Source organism: Pygocentrus nattereri, chromosome 19 (assembly GCF_015220715.1).
Source record: "Pygocentrus nattereri isolate fPygNat1 chromosome 19, fPygNat1.pri, whole genome shotgun sequence".
Lineage (NCBI taxonomy): Eukaryota > Metazoa > Chordata > Actinopteri > Characiformes > Serrasalmidae > Pygocentrus > Pygocentrus nattereri.
This window is the reverse complement of record NC_051229.1, coordinates 5,601,001-5,627,333: the sequence shown is the minus strand read 5'-3', so window position 1 is coordinate 5,627,333 and position 26,333 is coordinate 5,601,001. Positions and strand designations below refer to the sequence as shown.

At 39.8% G+C, this 26,333-nt stretch overlaps 2 protein-coding genes across 4 annotated transcripts in view; both read left to right on the top strand.

The window, feature by feature from the left end:
* The window catches only part of sdr16c5a (short chain dehydrogenase/reductase family 16C, member 5a), a 36,119-nt gene extending 27,522 nt beyond the window's left edge, over positions 1-8,597 (top strand). The window contains exons 6-7 of the mRNA XM_017712241.2: positions 1,439-1,564; positions 6,171-8,597. Of these exons, the coding sequence (XP_017567730.1) occupies positions 1,439-1,564; positions 6,171-6,267 (223 nt within the window). The 3' untranslated portion in view covers positions 6,268-8,597. The remainder of the gene's footprint in view (positions 1-1,438; positions 1,565-6,170) is intronic.
* A 5,834-nt stretch (positions 8,598-14,431) lies between these two features.
* The window catches only part of slc44a5a (solute carrier family 44 member 5a), a 167,682-nt gene continuing 155,780 nt past the window's right edge, over positions 14,432-26,333 (top strand). For all 3 annotated transcript variants that reach the window (XM_017712250.2, XM_037531081.1, XM_017712249.2), the window contains exon 1: positions 14,432-15,041. In XM_017712250.2, coding sequence (XP_017567739.1) covers positions 15,005-15,041 — 37 coding nt within the window. In that variant the 5' untranslated portion in view covers positions 14,432-15,004. The remainder of the gene's footprint in view (positions 15,042-26,333) is intronic.

Below are 26,333 nucleotides of genomic sequence, written 5' to 3'. Positions count from 1 at the left end.
AAATTGGATCTATATGGACAAAAGTTTGGGACACCTACACCTTACACTCACAGGAGGACCTCCCATTATAAATCCATAGGTGTTAATATGGAGTTGGCCCCCCTTTATAGCTATAACAGCTTCTACTCTTCTGGGAAGCTTTCTACAAAATTTTGGGGTATCTGTGGGAGTTTGTGCCCATTCATCCAGAAGAGCATTTGTGAGGTCAGACACTGATGATGGGTGAGAGGACCTGGTTCACAATCTCCGTTCCAGTTCATCCCAAAGGTGTTTGATGGGTTTGAGGTCAGAGCTCTGTGAGGCCCAGTCAAGTTTTTCCACACCAAACTCACCCAGCCAGACCTTTATGGACCTTGCTCTGTGCACGCAGTCATGCTGGAACAGAAAAGGTTCTTCCCCAAACTGTTCCCACAAAGGTGGAAGCATAGAATAGTCCAAAATGTACTGTGTGGCCCCACTCTGTGAGAGTGTGTGTGGTCTTTGTGGCTGAGCTGTTGTTGCTGTTTACGCTTCCATTTCACAACTTACAGTTGTCTGGGGCAGATCTAGCATGACAGAAATTTTACAAACTGGCTTGTGGCAGAGGTGGCATCCTATGACAGTGCCATGTTTAAGGTCACGGAGCTCATTAGTACCACTCATTCTACTCCCAGTGCATTATCCACCTGTTAGCAGTGGGTGTGGTTGAAACATCTGAATTAGAAGAGGTGCCCCAATACTTTTGTCCATATTGTGTATATTAAGTGGCTTACTACTTCTTGTTGCAACATCATGAGAACAGATCATACCTGTGCATGACCTGACACTAATATTTATTTTATGCAACATTGTGGAAGTCAGTCCCAGAAATCTTTTAAAACATTGTTTTAAAATTATCTATGGATGATTTGAGCTTGTCATTTCAGAAATACACTTTAATTTGTTCACATACATTGCTTATGCACAACTGTCCACTGATTTTAACTAAAAAAGGTTGTGACTCCACTTGGGATTAGTCTTAATGTTAAATATGGTAAATAATGGTGTTCATAAATCTCTAATAATTACTGTTTTATTTAAGGAACCCTAAATACATCCTTAATGGAAAAACATTTAACCTTTTTAATCTGGAATAAAGTTTCTATGCATCAGTTTTAACTTCTCAGATGGCAGGCATGTTTTTTAGTTATTAATTCAAAGATTTATTATCTAGTAACTACTATAAATAATTTAATAACTACTATAAATTGGTAAGATTAGTATAAAAAGTGCTAGAAGTTGTTAGTTTTTTTTTTTTTTTTTTTTTTTTTACTTAAAATTAAACTAGAAATGATTTAGTAACCATGATAAATTATTCATCAACTACTCTAGGCAGTGTGTGAACCCCCATACAGACCTTAAGAGCTAAGTTAAGTGTGAAAATATCATACTGAGAGATGTTTTACCTTGTTTTCCATAGGTGGCCCCGTTTGCTTCCCATCCTACAGCCGGAGTATGTTGCGAAGAAGATTGTGAATGCCATCCTCACGGACCAAACCTACCTTTACATGCCACGGGCCTTGTATATAATAATGCTTGTGAAAAGGTAAGACCACATCTTAAAGTATATGTCTTTGCCAGTAAACCAGGATTAAGTGGGTCAGCTAGAGGTCACTCATAAGTAGAGATGAATCATGTGGATCTGTGCTAGAGGTGTAGTAACAGAGCAGTGGTGCTTTGCTAGGACGTGTTCTTCTCACTCAGCTCCTCCTGTCTTACTTATGAAGAGCTCATATCCTGATAACAGCTGTGTGTATAAAAAGTACCCTAATACAAATAAGCAGACGCAGACATTTATTGACGTTTCCCTTTAGAAAAAGCCCAAAACATCCTAAAATGGTCAGTCAAGGGGACAAAAATGAAGGAAAACTGCCCCTCCCATAAAGTAGTGTTTTTTTCCTCAGGTATCATAGTAAAACTGGGCTGCACCTCCATGAAAAGTGTAATGTATCATTGCGATATCAGATTTTCTCATGTTTACCGCGCTTCCCGCCCATTACAAGTGCAATTTTGATCAAATAACATCTACATATTATACATACCCACATGTTATGCCTATATGTTAGAAATTAAGTAAATATATTGCAGCATTTTAGCTAAAACTAGAATGTGATTTGGTGCCTTATTGGTTTTAAGGAGCCCTGCTTGATTTAAGCAGTAACACCATTGCCCACAATAACTTCATTTGGTCAAAGTAGAGCTGGGAAATATGACCATATACATAATTATTGTGATAAATTATATTAAAATACAATACAGTATGCTTTTCTGAACATGTCATGCACATCGTCAGTACTTGTAGAGCTACATGTTTCATTATAAAGAGAGCAAAATTAGTCTTGTTTAACTGGATTTATGGCAACACAGTATGCAGAAGACTGAATGAAACTGTGTTCACAGTTTTACTAGTATGTTATTAAAATTTAGCACTACTGGTTCTGTTTTTCTCTGATCAAATGTCTGAAAAATAATCGTTGTGACATTTCATCCATTGTGAAAAGTATCACAGTATTAAATTTTTACCATATCGCCCCACCTCCAGGTCAGACGTTCAAAACAGACTTTGATTTATATTTCTGAATACATATTTTTGTACCAAGTTACAAGCTTCTGCTATAGTGATGGAAAACACCTTGTGTTTTTATATATATATATATATATATATATATATATATATATATATATATATATATATATATATATATATATATATATATCTCTATCTCTCTAGTGTGTGTGGGCATGACTTTACAGCATGTGTTGCAGTCTGAAGTTTCTCGAAGGGGCACTATTAGCACACAAATCGCTGCAAATCTACACCAGAAGGAGCACATGAATTCACGTTTGCAGTAACAGAAATTAAAACAACAGGTGAAGAAGTTTTCAAAAGGTGTTGGGTTTTTATTCAGTATTGTATTACTTAATCTTTAATAAAAATCACATTTTCTTTAATACAGTTAATGTTTCAAAGATGAAAGCATGGAAACTAAAAATAGAAGATGGGGTAGATTTAAGCTGCACTGGACTATGTATTGGTATAGACACAATTTCTTGACAAGAAAACATTGTGCTAATAATTTTTAGACATTGCCTAGGTCTAGTCAGGAGGGGTGAGTCTAATGCCTTGCACGCAACCACCCTAAAATGACTGGACTTTGAAGAGCTGACCAGTACTAGAGGTTATGATTTTGGGGATTTACTTGGTGCAACGTGTCTTAAAAATGTCCTCTTTGGAAATCAGCCCTTGTTAAAACAGTATGGAGTGTACTGTACAGCCTGATCTGGAAAAGGGTGATCTGGCTCATTAAACTGGTTACAGACCTATTGCAATAAGTTTTTCCACTTTTTCAACATTTCATAAAGCTATTTCATAACAATCATGGTACACTCCTCCTTAAGAAAGCTTTCTTCGCCTACAAGCAACAACTCCTGACAGCAGACAGAAAGCGCAAACTCATGCAGACAAAGGAACACCTGTTTGAGTGGGCATTAAGACCTTCAGTATGAAAAAGTGGTCCAATTAATCCCAGCCAGAAGACGATGCGATTGTTATTTGGACAGCAGGGCCACAGTTATCCCTGCTTCCGTATTTAAATACGAGGCAGTGGTCTTTATTATGGTAATGCACCCTCTGCAGGTGTCAGAGGAGTGGCCATTTGAAACTTCACTTTATGTGAATCTTGACATATCTATTAAAATCTTTATGAGGTGTGCTAAATCAAAGCTGTCATGTCACAACTTTTGTTTTATTGTGCAAATGAGTTGCTCATTGTCTGACGTCAGATATGCCGGCTCCTTTCATTCTCGCCCTTACCTTTTAAAATAAACCTTTTAAAAAGTCCCTCAAGCTGAATGGGCTAACACTGATAGATGGTGATGTCATTTTAAACCCTTATAATAAAAGAAGCTGAACTCGAGTTTTTTTCTACTGAAAGTCGACCCATTTTTCCACAAATCTGGGCTATAAACAGATGACGTCTCTTTAGTGATCTGATCTGTAAAAATTACTTTTAAAAAATAACACAAAGAGCATCTGGGTTTTGCCTTTCAGCAGTAATTTGTAAGCACATTTTCTGTTAATTTGAGGGGTGGCATGGTGGCATGGTGGCAGGTTGGGTAGCGCTGTCGCCTTACAGCAGGAAGGGCCCGGGTTCAATTCCCCAGCTGGGTGACCAGGGTCCTCTCTGTGTGGAGTTTGCATGTTCTCCACATGTCTGTGTGGGTTTCCCCCGGGTTCTCCGGTTTCCTCCCACAGTCCAAAGACATGCAGTCAGGCCAATTGGACATGCTAAATTGCCCCTAGCTGTGTCTGTCTGCCAGTCCATCGCAGGGCAGACAACCTGTCCAGGGTGTATCCTGCCTTCTGCCCGATGACCGCTGGGATAGGCTCCAGCACCCCCCCCCCCCCGCGTCCCTGTGGGAGAAGCGGCTTAGAAGATGTGGTCACGTAAATCAGTTGTCGCTCTAGCATACAGTCAGTTACCACGTAATAGTAATTTCAATGTGTTTTGCTGTATTTAAAAAAAAAAGAAACCCTGAAAAATCTGCTGAATGAATGTTGTTTGTAATAGAATTGGCAGCTGCTGAATTCTGTCAGTAAGTGTGTTTTGTATAGATATTTTTACAATGCTTTCTTGAATTCTTCTGTCAAATAATCTTGACTTCTTCTTTAGAGATGTGACTGTTTTTCCCAAATTAAGAATTTGTGTACTTTATCAGTTCAGGTGTTTGGGTGGAGTTTTCACATCACAGGGTACAGGGAAACTTTGATACTGTATTGCTCCAGTGCTGGAATGGAGGATAGAACTTTATACAAACAGCTTTCTTTTTCTCTGTTATTCTCCTCCTTACACTCCATCCAGCTGAAGTTGAAAGTGGAAAGTCGGAGCTCGGAGTTTCATAACTTTACTCCCTTTGTAGTTTGAGGTTGAAAAACAGATGCTTGAAACGGTCAAGCAAATTGTCAAGCACCAGGCAGTCATGGTGATGTAACGTGACATGCTGAACACTGTATACATTGTGGAGAAACAGGTATTGAGGTACTATTAGTTTGTTTATTTTATAGAATTTTAGTGCCTAAATTCACTTCAAATGTACACAATGTTTGACTCTGTATTCATAAGTGTAAACAGTGTATTCAAGCACTATGATGGATAAAAATTTATTGATCCTGAAGGGAAATTGCAGTGTTACAGTAGTAAGAAATATAATTACCTGTGAACTTGCATACCTTAGGCAGAAATAAAAATAGGAATAAAAATAGACATATTAAGCAGAAATAAAAAAAAAAATAAGTATGAGAGTAGGAATAAAAGTATGTCTATTTGCTTATTTGCAACTAGATATACTGTGCGTATACATTAAAATGAATATACATCTTTCACTTCATTCACCTGGTGAATAAATAAAAGTAATAAAATAAGAAAAGTAATAAATAATAAAAGATGATGCCATTGGTTGGATAGACAGTGTACTCAGAACAAAAATAGAACTCTTAATAGAACTTTTAATAATTCAGCTCATCATGTTTGGAGAAAGGGTTATGCGTAAGAACATCCACGGTAAAATGCGAAGGTGGGAGCATCATGATATGGGGCTGCTGTTCTGCAAACAGTACAGTCCACTGAATGGATGTTTCAACAAGACCATGACCGCAAGCATACAGCCAAAATGGCTCTAAAAAAAGAAGGTGAAGGTGCTTACGTGGTCTAGACAGTCTCCTGGATCCCATTGAAAATTCATGGAGAATTTCGAAACTGCAAGCCCAACTGAGAGACTCTCGTAATCTTTGGTAATTGATTGGTTTGCAGAGAGAAATGAGTCAAAACTAAACTGCAATATTGCCAATTACTAATAACTTCTTATCATAGACTGCTTTGCAACAGAGTACTATTGTTATTAATGTGAGGTGTCTGAATACTTTTATTCCCAAATTTGAAGTGCATAAATGCACGGGAAGTGTCTTAAATTACAAAACTGTCAAAATGCTTGTTTGCATGACGTTCCGAGTAGGAATTCCCAGTTCAGGGGGTTTTTTCTTTGATTTTTTTCCTTGTTAGTTGGAAATGTCCATGTTAGCAGCTTTGTATAGTAACATATTCCCAAAGTTTATCTGTGTTGCTCATTGTGGCGTTGTTGTTGTGATTTTACAGCCTGGTGCCGTTTAAGGAGGCAGTGGTCTTGGGAATGTACTTCGGAGCCTTTAACTTCATGGATACTTTTAAAGGAAGACAGAAGAAAGAGGATTAAGCCATAAACCAGCATCTTTCAGTCCAATCCATACCTGCTTTGTCTGTGTCATATGGTCAATTAACAATAAGACAATTTCCACACATTTCTGTGTGCTTAGAAAGAACCTCGATAGAACCTTTTTAATGGAAGCCAGTGAGGATTTGAATTCATATAGATGCAGCACATAGACATGTGGTTGGTGTAGTGTAGTGGTTAACAACTCCGCCTTCTACGCTGTAGACTAAGGTTCAATCCCCCACCTGGGTAAGCACCCTACACTATACCAATAAGAGTCCTTGGGCAAGACTCCTAACACCACCTTCGCCTACTTGTGTAAAATGATCAAATTGTAAGTTGCTCTGGATAAGAGCGTCAGCCGAATGACATAAATGTAAATTAGGTTAAACAGTGCTGGATTATTCCTTTGTACAATTGTAATTTCAACAACACTTAATTTCTACTTTTATTATAATGAGTAAATTTAACCTATTACGTTTAATGGACCAAATCATACAGCAAGACTAGCAGACCTGATTTTACTGTTTTAGTGCAGCCTATTATTTTGCAAGCAGTGCTCGCATATACAGTAGACATATATAGTATAGCAGAGTACTGTTCAGAAGTTCATTTACTGTTCATTTTCAGTCGTCAGCCATTAAGTACAAGATATTCATTTTCAGGACATATTCCTGAGGAAATTGGATATAAAATAATCCACTCACATAAAAAAGAAGAAGAAAGCCAAAGACAAAAATAGGAGTTTGCAAAACTTAAAAAACTGACTAAAAGCTACAGAGAAAATGGGACTCCTTAAAAACCACCTGGAAGACCTGGTAGACACCAAAACTGTCCCCATCAGATAAACAGCACTTAAAGCTTTCATCTTTGAGAGAGAGGAGAAAATCAAGCTGCTTCCGATCTGAAACTGATATCTTATTGTGCTGTAAAAAACTTGTGAGCAGAGAAGTTTCATTTTCAGATTTCTTTCTTCAATAATTTCTGAACGATGGGTGAAAAAAAGGTTATCATGTGTAAATAATCATTGGCAGCAATGAAGAAAACAAGCTTCTATTTCATTTATGTCTGAAATTGAGGTAGAACACGTTTATTTCTATGGCTTTGCGAGTGGCAATCATTGGGGTCCAAGCACCCTGCACAATGGACCCAACGAGGCCTTATAGCAGAAAGAACTTTTAAAAAAGGCCACTATTTATAATAGATCTGCAATCTCAAAAGATGATGTCTGCCACATTTCATACACACTGACTTTTTGACATTGATATGGTAAGCAACAGATTTTTTAAACAAATAAAAAACATGGAGAAAAGCACACCATGTTTGGATATATTTGGATAGTTATTGAACTCAGTTAACTAAATAATTCCAAAACAGTTACACACGCATTTTATGTCTTAGAATGCACCAGAATTTTGTGTTGAAGTCACTAAATTTTAATTGACGCTGGATGCCTGCAGCAGAAAATGAATCTTAATCTTAATCTTAAGAATGAATTTCAGAAGTGTAGAAAAATGGCCCTGCAGATTTCTTTGAGAAACTGAAAGTGAGTCTCCTGAAAAGAATGGAAGCTGTAATAAAGGTAAAGAGTGACAAACTGAACACTGAAACATCCTTTATTAGGCTGTTGAAGCTTCTGAGCAATTTTCTGTTGAATACATCTTTACTGTATTTTTTTCCTGACACTGAAAAATTCATGGCTTGTACTTAATAGCTGTTTTGACTAGAATTAAATTAAAGGGTGCACACTCAGGAAATGTGTAAGTCAGAGAAACTGGTTCTCTCTCTTAGCATGCCTTAGGATTGGGTAATTTCTCTGTAGTAATGCACAGCTGCCCTGGGGCTGTGTGTTCGTCATGGTAAAAAAGTGCTGCTGAGTCAAAGAAATACCTCAGAATACGTGTTTATAATGTTTTTTAAATAAGTAATATGCCATTTTAGCCCATGCTAGTCTGATTGGATGTGTTTTATTCATCCATTAATGATTAATGATTAACAACTGGTGATTCAACTGCACTGATTTTGGAATGTTAGATTTCATTATAATAAAGTAGTAAAGTAAGCAATAATAAATGATATGCTAGTTTTTTGGCCAAAATAAACTTCTTGGAATATTTACCAAGAGAAAAAAAAATCAGTACATTGTTTTTATTGTCTTTATTCCACTCCTGTGCTAAGAGCTCCTCTGGTCACATTTGTAAACTAAATGTATTTTAAAGGGGAATTACCAATTACCAATTTTTATAATTTTGCTGTATAACAGCAGTGTTTTTAGACATAAACAAAGTAATTCAGAGTGGTTTGGTGTGAAATAGTAAATAAAATGCCTATGTTTGTTGTGTTGACATCGTGACCTCTGGTTCCTATCACTACCACTGTTTTTGAAAAATCAGTCCACTTTAAGAATGATTCTTAATTCTGGACATTTGAGAATTTATAATGTATTGATTATTGATTTCCTTAAGAATAATAATTGAATTCAGTCCATGTGAGATCAGAGATCATCCCTAGATACCAGCACAGCTGTATGCAAAAGTTTGGGCACGCTGATGAAATCTTTTCTCAAAAATCTCATTCAGTATCTCAAAGCAATTGTCATTCCAGAATAATTCCCTTTTTTTTTTTTTATGTAGATTAAAGAAAATCTTGCAATTGTGTCTTTATAACTCAAACTCTCCAATTGTGAAAGTAAAATAGAATTGAATATAAGAAATTTTCTTAGTCTTCTTTATCTTCACAAAAAATAGTTTATTACAAATATATATATATATATATATATATATATATATATATATATATATATATATATATATATATATATATATATATATAGCTACTTTTTAGCTGCTTTCAAAGCTCAATTGTCTGAATGTTTGTGAATCTCCACCTGACACACCAAACAAGCCCAGCTGACAGTGTGAACCAGATATTGCATTTAATCATGTGACAAAGAAACTACAATTGAAAAGCTGCAAAAATACAAAAATCACCAAAAAGTGTAACCAACAATCAAACTTTCACACCCAGAGGTCTGATATCCAACAAGAATTTAGACTAAAGGCAAAGTCAGTCATTCTGGGGTTTTCCTTACAAACATCAACAAAAATAACCGAATACAAACCAAACAATTTAGTGCAAAGCGTCATCAACTTTTGAAATAGAACTCCAATTTAAGCAAGACATTCATGACATTGAGTCCTTCAAACTTCAGTAACACTTTAGCCTCAACATTATCATCAGTGACTCTGGCTCTGTTTGGGGTGAGAATCAGGCCTGAATAATCTCACCACTGCTGCAGCACTGCTGTGGCTCTACAGAAGAACTAGATTGTTAGGTAAAATAACCTTTGCTGTAAAATCAATATAACACACAATTCTAACAACGTTTTCACAATAAATGGTCTTAAATGCTGGAGTTAACGTAGAACTGCTAATTCACCCTTTAACACTGAAGACCAGTGCAGACTGCTGGTCACCACAGCAACACAGATAATGAAATGACAAAGAGAGAGATTTAAGACGAACATTGATATTTGGAGATGAGTGGACTTATTGGTGTTTTTTTTTTTTTTTTTGTTTTTTTTAAAACAAGATACACACAGAAAACTTTCCCGACATGCGAGAGAAGCGACTCCAGCTGAGCTAAAGCTTAAAGCATAGCACCAGTCGCCACTGTAGTGAAAATTAGCATTATAGCGACACAAAAAACTGTAGCGGCTGCAGCTACTAGCTACATAAAGTGTAGTTAACTACAAAAAGTGGCGCACTACTTAGCTACTCCCCCATCTCTGTGTGTATGTATATGTGTGTGTGTGTGCTTATTTATTCATTTATTTACTTATTCATTTTTCCCCAATATGTTAAACTCAGTATATAAACAAAAACTGTGTGGTAAACTTACGTGTATTCACTGTAGAGGGCATGTTAACTTATTTTGGCTCATAAAATCAATAACACGTGTAATTTGACCAGAAGTGTTCAAACGTTTGCATATGACTGCATAACACATCTGCATTCACTCATTAGAAGAACACATTTTGCCATGCAGTCTCCGCTCACTAAAGCCCCTCATCTACAGAGGTATGTGAATGGTCCTCAGGTGTGAAGTTTGACCCACAGTGACCCCACAGAGAAGGACAGGGAGAGAGATTTGAATTTCATGCCAGAGTTGGACATGATGCTGAGCTGCAGGGCAGCCCTGCGGCGGGGCGGAAGAGGAGGAATGGATTTTCAATTTATTGCGAGCCACCTCACCACCTCATTCCACAGCTCGTCAAACAGCAGCCGTATTCACACGGCAGCACACGGGGGGGAAAAACAGGCCTACAGCACGGAAACTGGGAAAAGAATGCATAATGAACATCTGATATGATCCCTGTCTTTGTCTCAAAGCAATGCATCGATTGTTTTTGTTATTATGTGGTGCTGGGTGTGAACATTATTTCACACATCGGAAATTGCGTGTACTCCTTCTAGGGGTGGGTGATGTTATAGTTATCTCAGTGAAATGATGCCATGATGCTGTTTTTCTGAGAACACTGAACAAAAAAAAAAGGACACATTTAGACAAATGATAGCCTGTAAACTATGGAGGCCCATTCCCACCAGGTAGAACAGAAAAAGAAAAGCCTGCCTTTTTCCTCCTCCTTTCCTTTTGGCCAGCAGGAGGTCAAAATTTTAACTTTAAATAATTACTTATTTTGTTCATTTTGACATTTTGATTTAATGCTTATTTTCTCTTACATGTCTCAGAAATGTCTGTCACCTCACAGCAAGGAGGGCCTGGGTTCGAGTCCCCGGCCGGGCTACCAGGGTCCTCAATGTGTGGAGTTGGCATGTTCTCCCCGTGTCGGCCTGGTTTTCCTCCAGGTTCTCCAGTTTCCTCCCACAGTCCAAAGACATGCAGTCAGGCCAATTGGACATGCTACATTGACCCTAGGTGTGAATGTGTATGTTTGTCTGTCTGCCCTGTGATGGACTGGTGAACTGTCCAGGGTGCTTTCGCCTTTCGCCCAATGACATCTGGGATAGGCTCCAGCACCACCCGTGACCCAGAAGGAGAAGTGGCTTAGAAGGTGTGTGTGCTTTGAACTAATACATTATAAGGACAGAAGTATTGGGACACCTACAGGACCTTTTATGACATCCCATTCTAAATCCATTGGTATTAATATGGAGTTGATCCCCCTTTGCAGCTACAACAGCTTCCACTCTTCCGGTAAGCTTTCTACAAGTATTTGGAGTGTGTCTGTGGGAACTGTTGCCCATTTATCCAGAAGAGCATTTGTGATGTTGAACGTGAGGGCCTGGCTCACAACCTCTGTTCTAGTTCATCCCATAGGTGTTTGAAGGGATTGAGGTCAGGACTCTGAGGGCCAGTCAAGTTCTTCCACACCAAACTCATGCAGCCAGGCCTTTATGGACCATGCTCTGGGGCTCAGTCAGTCATGCTGGAACAGAAAAGGTTCTTCCCCAAACTGTTCTCACAAAGTTGGAAGCATACAGTTATCCTAAATGTCTTGGTCTGCTGAAGTATTTAGATTCCCTTCGCTGGAACTACGGGTTCTAGGCCAACCCCTAAAAAAACAACCCCATATCATTATACCTCCTCCACCAAAACGCCAGCAGAGCATTGGCGACTTTCATGCTCCATGCACCTCAACACTCAGCAACCTGCTGACTAACTTTACATGGTCTGACACCTTGTGGCTGAGTTGCTGTGATTCCTAAATGCTTCCACTTTTTGATAATACCACTCACAGTTGACCGTGGAAAATCTAGGAGGGAAGACATTTCATGAGGTGACTTGCTACGGTGGCGCCCTATTACAGTCCCATGCTCAAATTCAGCGAGCTCTTTAGAACGACCCATTCTTTCACTAATGCGTGCGAAGGCAGGCTGCAGGGCTAGGTGCTGTATTCTATACACCTGTGGCAATTAAACTGAATGACAATGATTAAGATGTGTGTCCCAATACTTTTGACCATATAGTGTACATTAGAATTTGACAATACAAGAACCTATTTTGGAATACTAAGTTTAAATCATTTATTTCTAAATAATAATTGAAATAAATCATTTTTAAATACTAAGTCAAATAAGTTATTTTGGCATAGTAAGTCAAAAGTTTGACAAAGTACCACAACCAGCATAATAAATGCATAACTGCAGTGCAGCTGACTATTTTGCAGACATTAAAAAAAAAAAAAAAAAAAAAAACACTTTCCTCACTTTTTATCTGTTCTGGATACGTATTTCATATCATGAAAATATCTACAGATACTGCAGTATCGTCTTTTTCTGTACCTACTTAAGTCCCTCTATTCACTCACTCACAGTGAGTTATGATGGGGTTAGGGTCACAGTTAAGTTGTTGTCATTTGGCTGCTTCCCACCAGAAATAAAGTCATTCTAATCAACGTGTTGCATGATGGATTCCCTCCACACATCTATTTAGAATGTGTCCATAACGTTTTCCATTGCTTTATTGGCAGCTAAAAAGAATATCATATTCACAAGAACAAATGCATGAAACAAGTACACATTTAAAAATAGAGGTGGGCAATCCGGGTCCAGAAAGTAAAAATCCCTCCCCAGGATTTTGTTCCAACTGCTTGACTTCGCTCATTTGCTCAAGCCAGCTGCGAAGGTGTTCGGGCAGTTGGAACGAAATCCTGGGGAGGAATTTTTACTTTTTGGACCTGGATTGCCCACCTCCATTTAAAAAGAATGCTTCCATAACGCCCGTGTCTCTCAGTGGTCTTCTGTCTGCGTTGTACGTCTTGGTCTCTCTAGAGGGCGCTGCAGTCACACGCTAGAAACAGCAGAGCAACCTGCCAGCATGCAATACAGAGCAAGCTGCAAATGTGAATTAACATGCAACAGCAGGATGAACACTTCAGTAATTAAGTGTTTGTTTGTTTATTTGTTTGTTTATTTATTTATCACAAATGTTACGTAGCAATATTTAAGGCTTGTATTACATTAAAACAGAGACTCTTTCTCTGCTGTCATTCAGCTACTTCGTCACTGTTTTAAAGGAAAGGTTCACCCAAAAATCAAAAGCAAAAATTCACCTTTGCTCCAAATACAGTTATAGTTTATATATATATATATATATATATATATATATATATATTAGATGTTATGGTGGTCTGTTAGTGTGTGTTGTGCTGGTCTGAGTGGATCAGACACAGCAGTGCTGTTGGAGTTTTTACACCTCAGTGTCACTGCTGGACTGAGAACAGTCCACCAACCAAAAATATCCAGCCAACAGCGTCCTGTGGGCAGCGTCCTGTGACCACTGATGAAGGACTAGAGGATGACCAACACAAACTGTGCAGCAGCAGATGAGCTGTCGTCTCTGACTTTACATCTAGAAGGTGGACCGACAAGGTAGGAGTGTCTATTAGAGTGGACAGGGAGTGGACACAGTGTTTAAAAACTCCAGCAGCACTGCTGTGTCTGATCTACTCGTACCAGCTGACTGCACTTCTGGACTGCAGGTGTTAAAGGGCCCATATCCTACATTTTTCTTGCATTGTTATTTTGGGGTCCACTTATGATGTTTGTGTGGGCTTGTGTATACATTTCAAAAAGATGGATCTTCAAGAGCAAAGAAAATGGTTCATAGAACGATGAACACTGCGAGAACCCTTTGCACGATTAAAGTGTTCTTTGCACTGTGAAAGGGTTCTTCGGATTGATGGAGAATGTGCTGTAGATGTGTCTATAGGACCAAAAAGGGTTCTTCTATTCTTGACATCGTAACAATAGAAGAACCCTTTTTGGTGCTTTTATGGAACCCTTATCAAAAGGGTTCTAAATAGAACCAGCTACAGCACACTCTCCATCAATCTGAAGAACCATTTCATGATGCAAAGACCCCTTAATCAGTTCTTGGAGTCTTCAAGGTTCTAGAACCGGTCTTTACTAAAGAACCCTTAAAGAACCATCATTTTTAAGAGTGTAGCAAAAAGTCAGCATTCACTTTCTCTTTTTATTGCATTCTCTCTTAACACCTTTATTAACACCATTATATGTCACTGTACCTTTAATAATGGATATTATGTAAATGAGCTCTGTTCTGATTGGCTACTGAATATTGTGCCTAGTTCGAAAAGCAGTGTTGGGCTACAAGACTCCTTAGAACTGCAGCACGAATGGGCTGAGCTAAACTGATGGGGCTGAATAGAGGGGTTTGTGTAAATGATGCTTTTTTGTGACGTCACAAAAACAGTGAGTTCAAAACGGGCTGGTTTTGAGGCTTAGTTTTCATCTGTGGTTTGCAGGAGTGAACGGGGAGTGACTGGCAGCTATATGTTGGCATATCACGTCAAACTCTCTCAGCTACTTAAAAAAATCGGTTTAGCGCTATATTGGCCCTTTAAAGGATTCACTAAGCTCGAGCGCTTCCCGATGACAACAGACTCTAGTTCCTGAGTTTAAGGGCTGAAGCGCGTGGAAATTCAGACAGAATTCCCTCCAAACTACCCGCTAAGGAGGGAATGCGTGCGCGCGCGCCTGCGCGCGTGTGTGGCGGCACCTACTGTAAATGCTCCACTCCATCTGACGGCTCGTGCGTGAGCGGCGCTGACGCTTTCCTCCGCGTGCATCCCGCAAACAACTCGACAGCAGACGCCGAGCCCGGACGCCTCCTCGAGCCCCGGACGCCACTTTAACACGTTTCAGACCGAGGGGGGGTCGGCTCTGCACCTGTGGGCGACCCGCACGCGCTGAAGATGGCGAGGAGAAGCGAAGTCCCGGCGGTTTATTACGGTGAGTTCACTCGGAGCTTTTGCTGGACTCCTGTTGTTCGCGCGGACCCTCGCAGCCCCCCTGCTCCGCATGCTCCGCTCGCTTGTCGGTGAACCCGCTCTGTGAGACCCGCTGTGCGGAGGCTGGTATTCCGGCCGGGCGCTTTGAAAAGTAGCGTGTTTGAGGTGCTTGTAACGGCTTAAGCTGCTTAAAGGGGAACTCCACCGAATTTTCCAGAATTCCTGTGTGGTTCACTGGTCGAGGTGTGAATGGGGTCGTGCTGAGTTGTTCATGCGAAATTTACTCACATTCTCATGTCTTTACAGTGGTGCTGATGGGAACCAGGGGGCGCGATATCTACGTCACAAATATGGCATTTTATGTACTATCCAAAACCACCAGTGACCCTACACGTGTCATATGTAATGTTGGACAGGGTGTGACTGGGCAGTCGTGGGCTGGAGGTCAGGGAACCGGCCGTCACAGGTTCGATCCCCAGCGCTGCATGACTGAGGTGTCCTTGAGCAAGACACCTAACCCCCAACTGCTCCCTGGGCGCTGCAGATTGGGCTGCCCGCTGCTCTGGGCAAGTGCCCGCTGCCCCCTAGTGTGTGTGTGTGTGTGTGTGTGTGTGTGTGTGTGTGTGTATATATATATATATATATATATATATATATATATATATATATACTGTTTTTCAGTTTTTGACTTAATTAGAAAATACTCATTATGCTATACATTTTATGCAAATCTCATGATGAATAAACCAATAGAAATGTCCCAAAATAAGAAAAAGGTGTGGTTCCATTGACTTACACTAAACATAGAGTATGTTTTTTCCTTCTCCTGTAAAGTTCTTACTTTGGAGATACAAGGTTTTAATCTATATATATATATGTATGTGTGTGTGTGTGTGTGTGTGTGTGTGTGTGTGTGTGTGTATATATATATATATATATATATATATATATATATATATATATATATATATTGCACTTACACCTCTACCGTTAGAGGTACAGTACAATACAATATAATCATAAAACTAAAACACATCATTTTGTGTCATAACTTTATACAATGTACCTTCCTGTCACCACCACTGTGAGCAGCTCTAATATTAAAGGGGGGGGTTTCACATTAAACCACTCGGTTTACTTCTTAACCATTTGATTACGTGTGAAAATCAGTGGAATTCCCCTTTAAAGCATGTTCAAACAGTCTGGCAGTGAATAAGCCGTGGAAAACATATGCAGGAATGATAGATGTTTGCGCTGAGGCTCTCCGATCAGCACTGACAGACTGCAGAGCAGAGATGCAGTGCAGAGCAGAATCTCATGAATTAACATCTCTGCTGATGAATGAACACCTGCAGTGCTGATGCGAAGTTGTGAATGAACAGCTTCAGGGTTCAGAACAGCTTCAGGGTTCAGCTCAGCTGGACACAGATAAACACTGCTGTGAATTCAGTGCTGGTCTTTTTGCTGTGTGTGGTCAGTCTCTTTAGAAACGTCCTGCAGAAGTCTGACCGCACTCGCTCGTGTGTCTTGTTAAATCTCCTGTTAAGGCTTTCACTCTCAGGTGGGGGGATTAATTAGTAATACAAGCTCTTCATTAGACAGGTCTTGTTTCATGAAGGAATGGTTCACCCAAAAATCTAATTGGCACAATTTACCCCTTAACCCAGACGCTTTGGACAAGATGTTCGGAGTCTGAAGCTTCTTTGGTTTTGCCCTGGAGCTGCAAGACTAATATAGCCAACAAGTAACAGATGTTTGTCACCAAAAATCTTGATTGACACCTCCAGTGTTACAAGGCTTATGTCGAAATTCTAAAAAGGGTGGGTATGTATATGTTCACATATATTTTCATATTAAATGGTTATACATTTCCCTGTATCAGTGAGACAGTTAGCAGGCGTGTTCTAAATTCTAGACTGTTGATTGGCTCTTTTAAATAAGAAGATGCTTTAAAAAAAGAATTAAAAGTAAAAAAAAAAAAGTAAAACTGGATTTTTTTACTGTACATGTAGGGCTGGTTTCACAGACCCAGATTACGTAAAGTTTCAGCATCAAATTGACATTACAGTTTGGTTGTAGATGTCCAGATAACTGACTCATAGAGAGTTTTTAGAGTCAGACTCGTAGAGATTTAGTTTTTATATGTAATTTTGAAAATATTATTCAAATAAGGTGTAAAAAACTCAAAGTCAAGGCATTGTTAATGATATCAGTGTCAGAATCAGAACATTTTAAACAATGCCCAAGCCCACTCTTCACCGATAGACTACAATTCTGAAAATTTAGATATTTGGTGAACCGTCCCTGTATGTATGTATGTATGTATGTATATATATATATATATATATATATATATATATATATATATATGTGCCTGTGTGTGTAGAGTTTCTCAAGTAAAACTGCAGACACACCTCCAAAGTTCAGTCTTAGATGCTGCTTGATCTTTTTCTGAAGTAATCAAACCCATTCAGTGGTGTTGAGGTCTGGACTCTGGGGTGGTCAGTCCATTGCTCAGCTCCTTTCTTCGATGTGTCCGTGTCCTTTTCTCAGTGAGGTTCTTCTTGATCAGCTACACGTCCTTTCACACCCACGGCGCTGAGTGGTCTTCTCACAGTGGAAGGATGGGCAGAAACTCCTGTGGATGTTTTCAGACCTGAATTTATCATTTTGTTCAGTACTTTGCGGTTTGAAATGGAATGTTATAGAATCCGAGACCCACTTGTGAAGCCGTGTTAATATACAAAGTAGATCCTACTCAGGATCAATCAACACTGTTATGTCATGTGTTTCCAATACAGCAGTGTAAATATCTCTAAAGCCAGAATGATGTGTCATGATATGATGTATGCAGTGTTGAGCAGGGAGATGTGCCACTCACAGCAGAAGCGTTATGGAGTGATTAGCTTAAGCTGTTGAATCAATGTGAGATGACATTATTACCTGCACTGTGTATCCTGTGTTCATTAAGCTGGAGGTCTGTGACTCAGTTCGGCACCGGAGTGATGCATGATGGCCTAACGTAAAAGCCAGCTACACTGAGGAGAAATAGAGCCAAATGAAATAGCCACAACAGCCACATTCGCTTTTAGTCATGTGTTTTAAACACCTGTCTGAATCCAAGACAGCTGGATTTACTCTCACTGTCCACTTTATTAGAAAGCCCACTCCTGCAGCTCCACCTTGCTGTTGTACAGTTTGACATTGTAGCTTATCTCTTGTTCTTAAGGGGGCAGTTGTGGGCTGGAGGTTAGGGAACTGGCCCTGTGACCGGAAGGTTGCCGGTTCAATCCCCAGTGCTGACAGTCCATGACTTAGGTGTCCTTGAGCAAGACACCTAACCCCCAATTGCTCCCTGGGTGCCATGCATTGGGCTGCCCACCACTCTGGGTGTGTGTGTGTGTGTGTGTGTGTGTGTGTGTGTGTGTGTGTGTGTGTGTGTGGTGTTTCACTTCATGGATGGGTTAAATGCAGAGATGGAATTTCCCCATTTGTGGGATTAAAAAAGTATCACTTAATGCAGTTTTTCTTAGCCCTTCTCTAGTCCATCATCAGTGGTCAATTTCTGACCACAAAGCCACTCTTGTCTGGATATTTTTGGATAGTGGTGCACTTTCAGCCTAGCACTGACATGTGTAAACTCCAGTAATATCTCTGGGTCTAATAATACCAGTAAATATATATTTATACCACCACCCAGATATACCTGGACAACAGTGGTCCTGTGGTCAGAAACTGACCAATGATAAATGATGTACAGGGGGCAAAATAACTGCAGATGAACTGCATATAGACCTGTAAGGTTGGCCAGTGAGTGTAAAAGCTAGAAGTTTATGACGACAAATAACGTTTCTAATAAATCTCCAACAACGGAGAACAGTCGGTCATCCAAGGCAATGAATTGTACTTTTTGCACTTTGGCGCTACAATTAGTTTTTCAGAATTTCAAAAATGAGGCTCTGTGGTGTGAATATTTTCCCATGTCATTTTACAATTTATCTGACTTCCGTTATCATGTTTTTTCAAGATTTCATGTTTGTAGTGTTATTTGTTAAATACAGCTGAGTTGATTGTGTTTTTCATCAGGCTGGTTAAGATGGGTTCTGTTGGTTATGTGCTGTGTATCCATTTATTTGCTAGATGCCGATAATATGGATCATATGGACCTGGGTAACTCACATTTGTAGTTCTCACAAATAAGGTTCTCCACCAGGGAGAGATACTAGCACTCAAGTAGCTTCAGTCCCATTGAGGCTCTGATCTTTAAAAGACGGCGGTGGGACGGACGTCCAGCTTATGTGTTTCAGAACGCGACGTCTTCCTCTCGGCATTCTTTAATAAGGACATGTGAGGGACGTTTTCCTGAGTCTGACGTCATTTAAAAGTAATAAAAAACACAAGCACTGCTCACTGCTGCTCATCTCACTCTAAACGGACTCACATGATGCTCGTTGTCATGGTGTCATCAACTAAGTGGTTCTCTCGGAATGTATTCAATCAGATTGGAGAAAATCTTTGCATGTAAACACAGCCAGTTAGTTTGTAGTTAAACGCAGGCAAAAAGCAGCATGGATGCTGTAGAAGAGCAACTTAAACATCAGTGATGAGATGTTAATTGTGCAACGGAGTCCAGCCTGAGACTGGGCCACTGTGTTTAAGTGATGAATAACGGTGCCGCCCTCTCACTTTGCAAATCCTCGCCACACTACTGGGTATCAAACCCCTTGTGAAGAAGTTCTTGGGTGTTCTATACACCAACACAGATTATAAATCAGTGAGCCAAAACATAACTTAATATGCTGTTGATCCTCTGCATGCTACCAAAACAGATCTGACCTGCCAAGGCCTGGAATCCACAAGACCTCTGAATGTGCCCTGTGGTTTGTGGCATCAAGACGTGAGCAGCATGTCCTTTAAGTCCTGTAAGTTGTGAGATGGAGCTGCCGGGTTCATGGTTTGTCCCTCTTTGGACCACTGTTGGTTGGTACTCACTATGGCTGACCGGAAGCACCACACAAGCTTTGTCGTTTTGGAGATGCTCTGACTAGTCAGTCACTCAGGTCTTCATGCCTGCCCACTTCTTGTGCGTTCAGCATGTTGGCCACAAGAACTGACTGTTTGTTTACAACATATCTCAGACTTTGGTGTGACGAGATAATCGGCATTATTCGCCTAATCATACCGGTCATAATGTTTTGGCTCATCTGTCTAAATCACTTGTGAACTGTCCCAAACTGCAAAATAGTCCCACATGGCCAGTATTTTCACTGTTTATCTGCTGCTGCTCAAACTGTTTGAACAGTAATCACTATTTCTTGTTTTCACTAACGTTCAAATTATTTGTTAAGCTCTAGATTTTGTTGTTTGTTTGGTGGCCGACATTTCGGTCCATTCCTAAAAGGAAAAACAGTTGTATTTATGCTTTTGCAAATATTTTCCATTGTTTGATGCTCCTGTTTTATTTCGGTGCCACAGAAACTGCAGTCTTTGTGTGTAAAATACAGCGAAATAAAAATTAAATTCATTGCACTTTCGCTGTGGAGTGATACTATGGAATCCTCAGCATTTGTATTCTTTTAGCAGACTGCACTGTTGTCTTGTTCATGTTCATTTTCTACACGGTTAGATTTGTTTCGGTTGTGAACATGTTCCTGCAGCCTCGAGCTGTGGAGCAAAACCCCACAGTGAGTGTTCATCAGCAGACAAACAGAGGTGATGTGACTCTGGGCAATTAGCCAGAAAGTCCTCTCAGATTCAGCCTTTATTGGGCTCTCAGGTCATTGCCTTTTCTGGAGAATGATCTGAGCCACTAGTCTGACTTATTTTACTTATTTTACCTATTTAGTGGATACGTGGCACTCCTACAGATCCTTATTTTTACTGGTGGGCCCTGGGTCTATCTTTGAAAATCAGAAAATCAGTGATTGAGCAAGCATCCAGAAGGGGGAGCCCTAGCTGGTTCCATCTTAATCAATAAAATGATCTGATGATTGTTTGTCATTGCATCTCCAGAGTCGTGACCTCATGTGTATAAATAAAAATATTGCTGAGCTTGAATGATAAACCCACCTGTTCAGATAGGAACAGCTGGTCATTAGAAATGAAATGCACATGGACGTGGAATAGAAACATGAAGAACTTGACCTTGTTTGGCACAGAGGCCAAAAACCATATCTAATAAAGTTCTTCAGTGGGTCTGAACAGTCAAAGACTGATCATAATCTTACTACTACACGTTGTAAAACCAAAGTATCTTCATAAACTCTGAGCATGCCTCAGTAAACCAGGGAGCTCGATCAGAGAGAGGAAGAGGAAGAAAAGCCCCCAGACCCTTAAGTGTGGTGCCATAGGGCCTAGGAACAGATTTCCATTCTTTTCCATTAATATGCAACGTTCCGTCCACACCTCTGACGAAAAGGACTGACATGAGAATATGCATAAGACAGCAGGGTCTCATTCACCAACCATTTTAGAGAAGAAATTTCTTGCAGTTTTTTTTTTCACAAGGATTCTGACATTCACCAGTGTTTTCCTATTTGGGATTTGTAAGACCAGAATCTCCATACACTCAAAAGCGCAGAGGTGTGAACAGTTATAAGGTTTATGAACTCGGTTTATGAGTTTTTCTTAGGAACTTTCCCAGGAACAAGTTTAGGAAACTACTTACCAATGTCTTTAGAATCATGAGTGATAGGAGCAGCAGTGCTGAGAGGTTGGAGCTTAATTTAAGAGTCTTAATTTGTCTTCATTGCCTCTAATGAAAGCGTCTTGCTGTCTGATTATTTTTTTTTTGTTAACCAGGTTAGATCATGTTAAGAAACTGGATAAAGTAGGTAAAAGTGGTAGTTCTTTATCTGAAACTCCTCCCCTGTAGCTCCACCCACTGGTCACTTTTTTTTTTTTTTTTTTTTTTTTTTTAGAAAACCTTTTGGTAGCTGCACCCACCATCAGTGTTCAGTTTCTAGTGGGCTGTGGTTGGTATAGTGTAGTGGTGTAGTGGATAACACCTTAGCTTTCTACGCTGTAGACTGGGGTTCAGTCCACCGCCTGGGTAAACACTCTACACTATACTCCTAACACCACCTTCACCTACCTGTATATAAAAAAATGCTCAAATTGTAAGTCGCTCTGGGTAAGAACGTCTGCCAAATGCCGTAAAACGTAAAATGATAGTTTGGCCAAAAATCTAACTCGCAGCATTTTGTAGACCAAGACATGATTGGTGTCTGAAAAACTGTCAGCAGCCGTGTTGATTTGACGTCATACGCTGAGCTTAGGGTTGAGAGCAACATCTGGTCTTTCTTCCCAACTGAGATAAAGTCTTTGATTCTCTCTAGTCAGAGTAAAACAATTCTGAATTACAAGCTCCAGTCGAGCGTAGCATCATCTAAAAATGGACATTTGACAAGTACATTTAGCTGAAAGTACCAGTAGCCATTTAGCTTTGTCTGCACTTTCGTCCATTTTTCTAGATGACAGTGTCAGAGTCCACTTTCGCCAGTCTATTAGAGATTTCTTTCTCCACACAGTTTGGAACAAGCATGTGTTGATTTAGGCTTGTAGTTAGTAGGGGTGGGAATCTTTAGGCACCTCACGATACGATTACAGTAAAGAGATTTAAGACGAACATTTGGAGATGAATGGACTTTATTATGAGCAGCGCAGTTTGTTTCCTGGTACATTAAATGATGCCACATTTACATTCAGTGCCTCAGTCCGAATTTAAGGTGGAACGGAAACATTCGAACAAGAAGCTGGAGAATAAGAAGCGACTTCAGCCTCGTGAAGCAGCCGAACGTTGAGAGACATTTTATAATAAGCTGCTCTACTTCTGAGGAAAAGTTTCCCGATGGAAATGGGAGGAAAGCGGCTATAACTAAAGCTTTTTGTTGAAAGGACAAAATGTCTCTTCTTAACATTTGGGTTTGGGACTCCTGACCTAACCTGGCTTTAATGCAGAGCCGGTCGGATTTCCCGCTCATCCAGTAGTGTTTTTGTTGTTTCCGTCAACATTACCTTATAAATGAAATATTTAGAAAATCGATTTTTGACACGGGTATCAATTCAGAATCGTTCGCATCCGCATCGCGATGCATCTAAGAATCGAGTTTTTTCCCACACCCCTAGTAGTTAGCATGATGCTAACCTGGTGGCCACACAAATTTCCGTTACTTGTTAGCTACATTAGCCTCGTAGCTCTAGCATAAAACTAAAGAAGTAAACTTAAGACACCAAACAACGTCTTGGCTGATCAATGACATTCATGAGACAATCCTAACAGTGTTTTACACCTGAATTACGCATTTCTTCACATATCTTGCAAATCCAGTTAGCCTTAGTTAGCTAATAAAACCTCATCCTCCAAATCAAATCAAATTTATTTGCAGCGCTTTTTGCAACTGATGTTGTCCAATCCAGTAAAGACAAAGTTTTAACATGAATGTAAAAACCCCCAGGTGAGCAAGCCAGGGACCACAGTGGCCAGGAGAACCTCCCTCAGAGCTGAGGAGGAAACCTTGGGAGGAACCAAGGCTCACAAGGGGGGACCCATCCTCCTCGGGTCAGACTACCTACAGAGTTATTATACTACTAATATTAATAGCAGTAGTATTAGTAGTAATAATAGCTACCAAAATGAAGAGTGGACACTAAAACTGTACTACGATAGCCAGCAAGTCCACAGACAATGGCCGGCTGGTGCTATCCTTCTGTGGTCCAAGATGGGAAATGAATGTTGGTTCTTCCTTCTTGGCTCTTATTTGTTGGCTGTCCTATCTAGCATGAGGTCATGGTCAGACAGCTGGCTAACCCAGTGCTGTAAAACAGAGATAATCCGACTGTCAGGCGGCCTCAGACTCTCCATCCTGCTGCTGTAATCTGGGATGCAATATCTGACAGAAAAAAACACTCCAGGGATGAACACATGGCTGCATCCACACTCACCAAGTGTCACACACATTTACAACCAAAGCTTCATACTAGTGGTGTAAAAATGGTCATTCAGAAGGCGGCCATTCAGCCGCACCTATTTTTATAGGATTGAATCTATGTTACAGTAGATTATAGTAACCCCGATAGCGAGCATATATCGGCCGCTGGCTTGATAAACTGACTGTTTGCCACTGCTGGTCCACCCTTGAACCACCCAGATTACTGTCCTGCATACAGGCTCTAACTAGTTTTTCATCTCCTCAAACAGATTTTAAATTCCTTTTATTTTAGAAAATAAACTTAGACACATATTACAAACAACTGATAGAAAAAAACAATAATAACTAGGCCTGATATAAAATGATTCGATAGAAAAGGTTGTTGCTGACACTGTGGTGGATTAAAACTATTTACTAAACTAATTTATAAAGGATGACTAAAGAAAGTAAGTAAGGAAAAGTCAGTAAATTGGACTGTGAGTGGAAAATGAGTGATGATGAGTGGAATTTTGCTGGAAAACGCTAAGCAGAATGCCAATGGACCACCAGCATTGGGCTGACAGTGGTCTACTTTTCTCTTGCTATCAGGGAATATTCAATGATGTATGCACTCATTTTGTGGGCAAAATAAAATTACAGCTATTAAAAAAGTGGATTATTAATATTTCCCACATTCTATATACTTAACACTAACAAATGCTGAGACTATATAGCAGTTCTCCTGGCCCTGGTTACTGATGCTATGTCTGTCGTGCTTTTAGCCCAAAAAACCCACTTTGACTGATTGTTATCTTATAAAACGTCCAAAACGTTGAGCTGCCTGTAATGGTTATGGTAGAGTTTCAGGTCAGTTGTTAGATGCTTTCCATTGTGCAGTTTTGTTTCATGTTGCATGAATGTCAACTTGCATGAATGTTTCACAGTGTAAACCCAGCCTAAAGTGCATACAATCATAACTACCCTACAGTGTAAGCAGCTGACCCAGTTCTGCTGTCTATGAAATGGGTTTGATGGACAGGCTGGTAGATAATACTGAAGGTCCAGTAGAAGATGCATAAGAAATGTAAAATTATGAACTGTAGGTGGGGATTCAACTGTATATATTTGATTATTTTTTAGGATTTGTTAGAATTGGTTCAGGGTGGCATGGTGGGTAGCACTGTCGCCTCACAGCAAGGAGAGACCCTGGGTTCGATTCCCTGGCTGGGTGACTGGGTCCTCTCTGTGTGGCATGTTCTTCCCGTGTCTGCGTGAGTTTCCTCCAGGTTCTCCGGTTTCCTCCCACAGTCCAAAGACATGCAGTCAGGCCGATTGGACATGCTACACTGCCCTGGGTGTGAGTGACTGTCTGTGTCTGTCTGTCTGCCCTGTGATGGATTGTTGACCTGTCCAGGGTGTATCTGTCCTGATTTCTGCCCAATTACCGCTGGGATAGGTTTACAGATGTTAACATCTGTTTTACCTTGTAGCAGTTTCACAGTGAAGAATCCTGTCATAGAGCTGCTACTGTTTTCCATTTCTAACAACTGACTAAAACTTGGTTAGATTATGGCTCATATTCACAGTCCGTCATGTGTCTAGAACTTACAAACGGCCTAGAGTAACATTATTTCTCAAAAAATCAGTCCACTAACTGTAGATAAAAACGTGATTGATTCCTCTATAATTTCCTAATTAAGTTATAGTTAATCTACTGTGTAAGGCCTCCAGTTCAGCTCCTGGGAGAGCTCGCTTGGCTGTATCTACCCAAAGAAAAATCCTGATAAAGTCATTTCCCATCAGGCATTTCAAGATTTTACCTCTTTTGTTTCCTACCAAACGTTAATGAGATCAGAATGTTACGACAGTACTGTCAGAGTTTAAATACATCAAGCATGATGATTATATAAAAATAAAATAAGCGTACAGCATCATTTTCGTTCCCAGAAATCATTAGGCCTTCTCTGAAGGCCCAGAAGGCTCTGAGGGTTCCCCACTGTAATACATTTTTGGCCAATGAAAGTCTTTAAATTAATAGGAATTCAGATAAGATGCATTTTTAACCGTTTTTAATAAATAATGAATAGTACCCAATTCATCAAATTGTTGTGAAATGTGAGATTTTATGATACATTTAATTTTTCTGTAAAGAACTGTAATCAGTTTATAAGAGGACAGAAATTTACGCCTGTAATTGCTTCGTTTCAGTCGGTCTTTCCTCTTGTCACTAGAAAACTCCAATACTTACCATATAATGTACTTCTGGCTACTTTTTCTAGATTTAGTAGACTTCTTCCCAACGACTTTTTAACTTGAATCCACTTTGAAAACAAATAGCATTTGATGGCGTTTGGCATGTTGATTCACATTAGTGCCACGTTCGG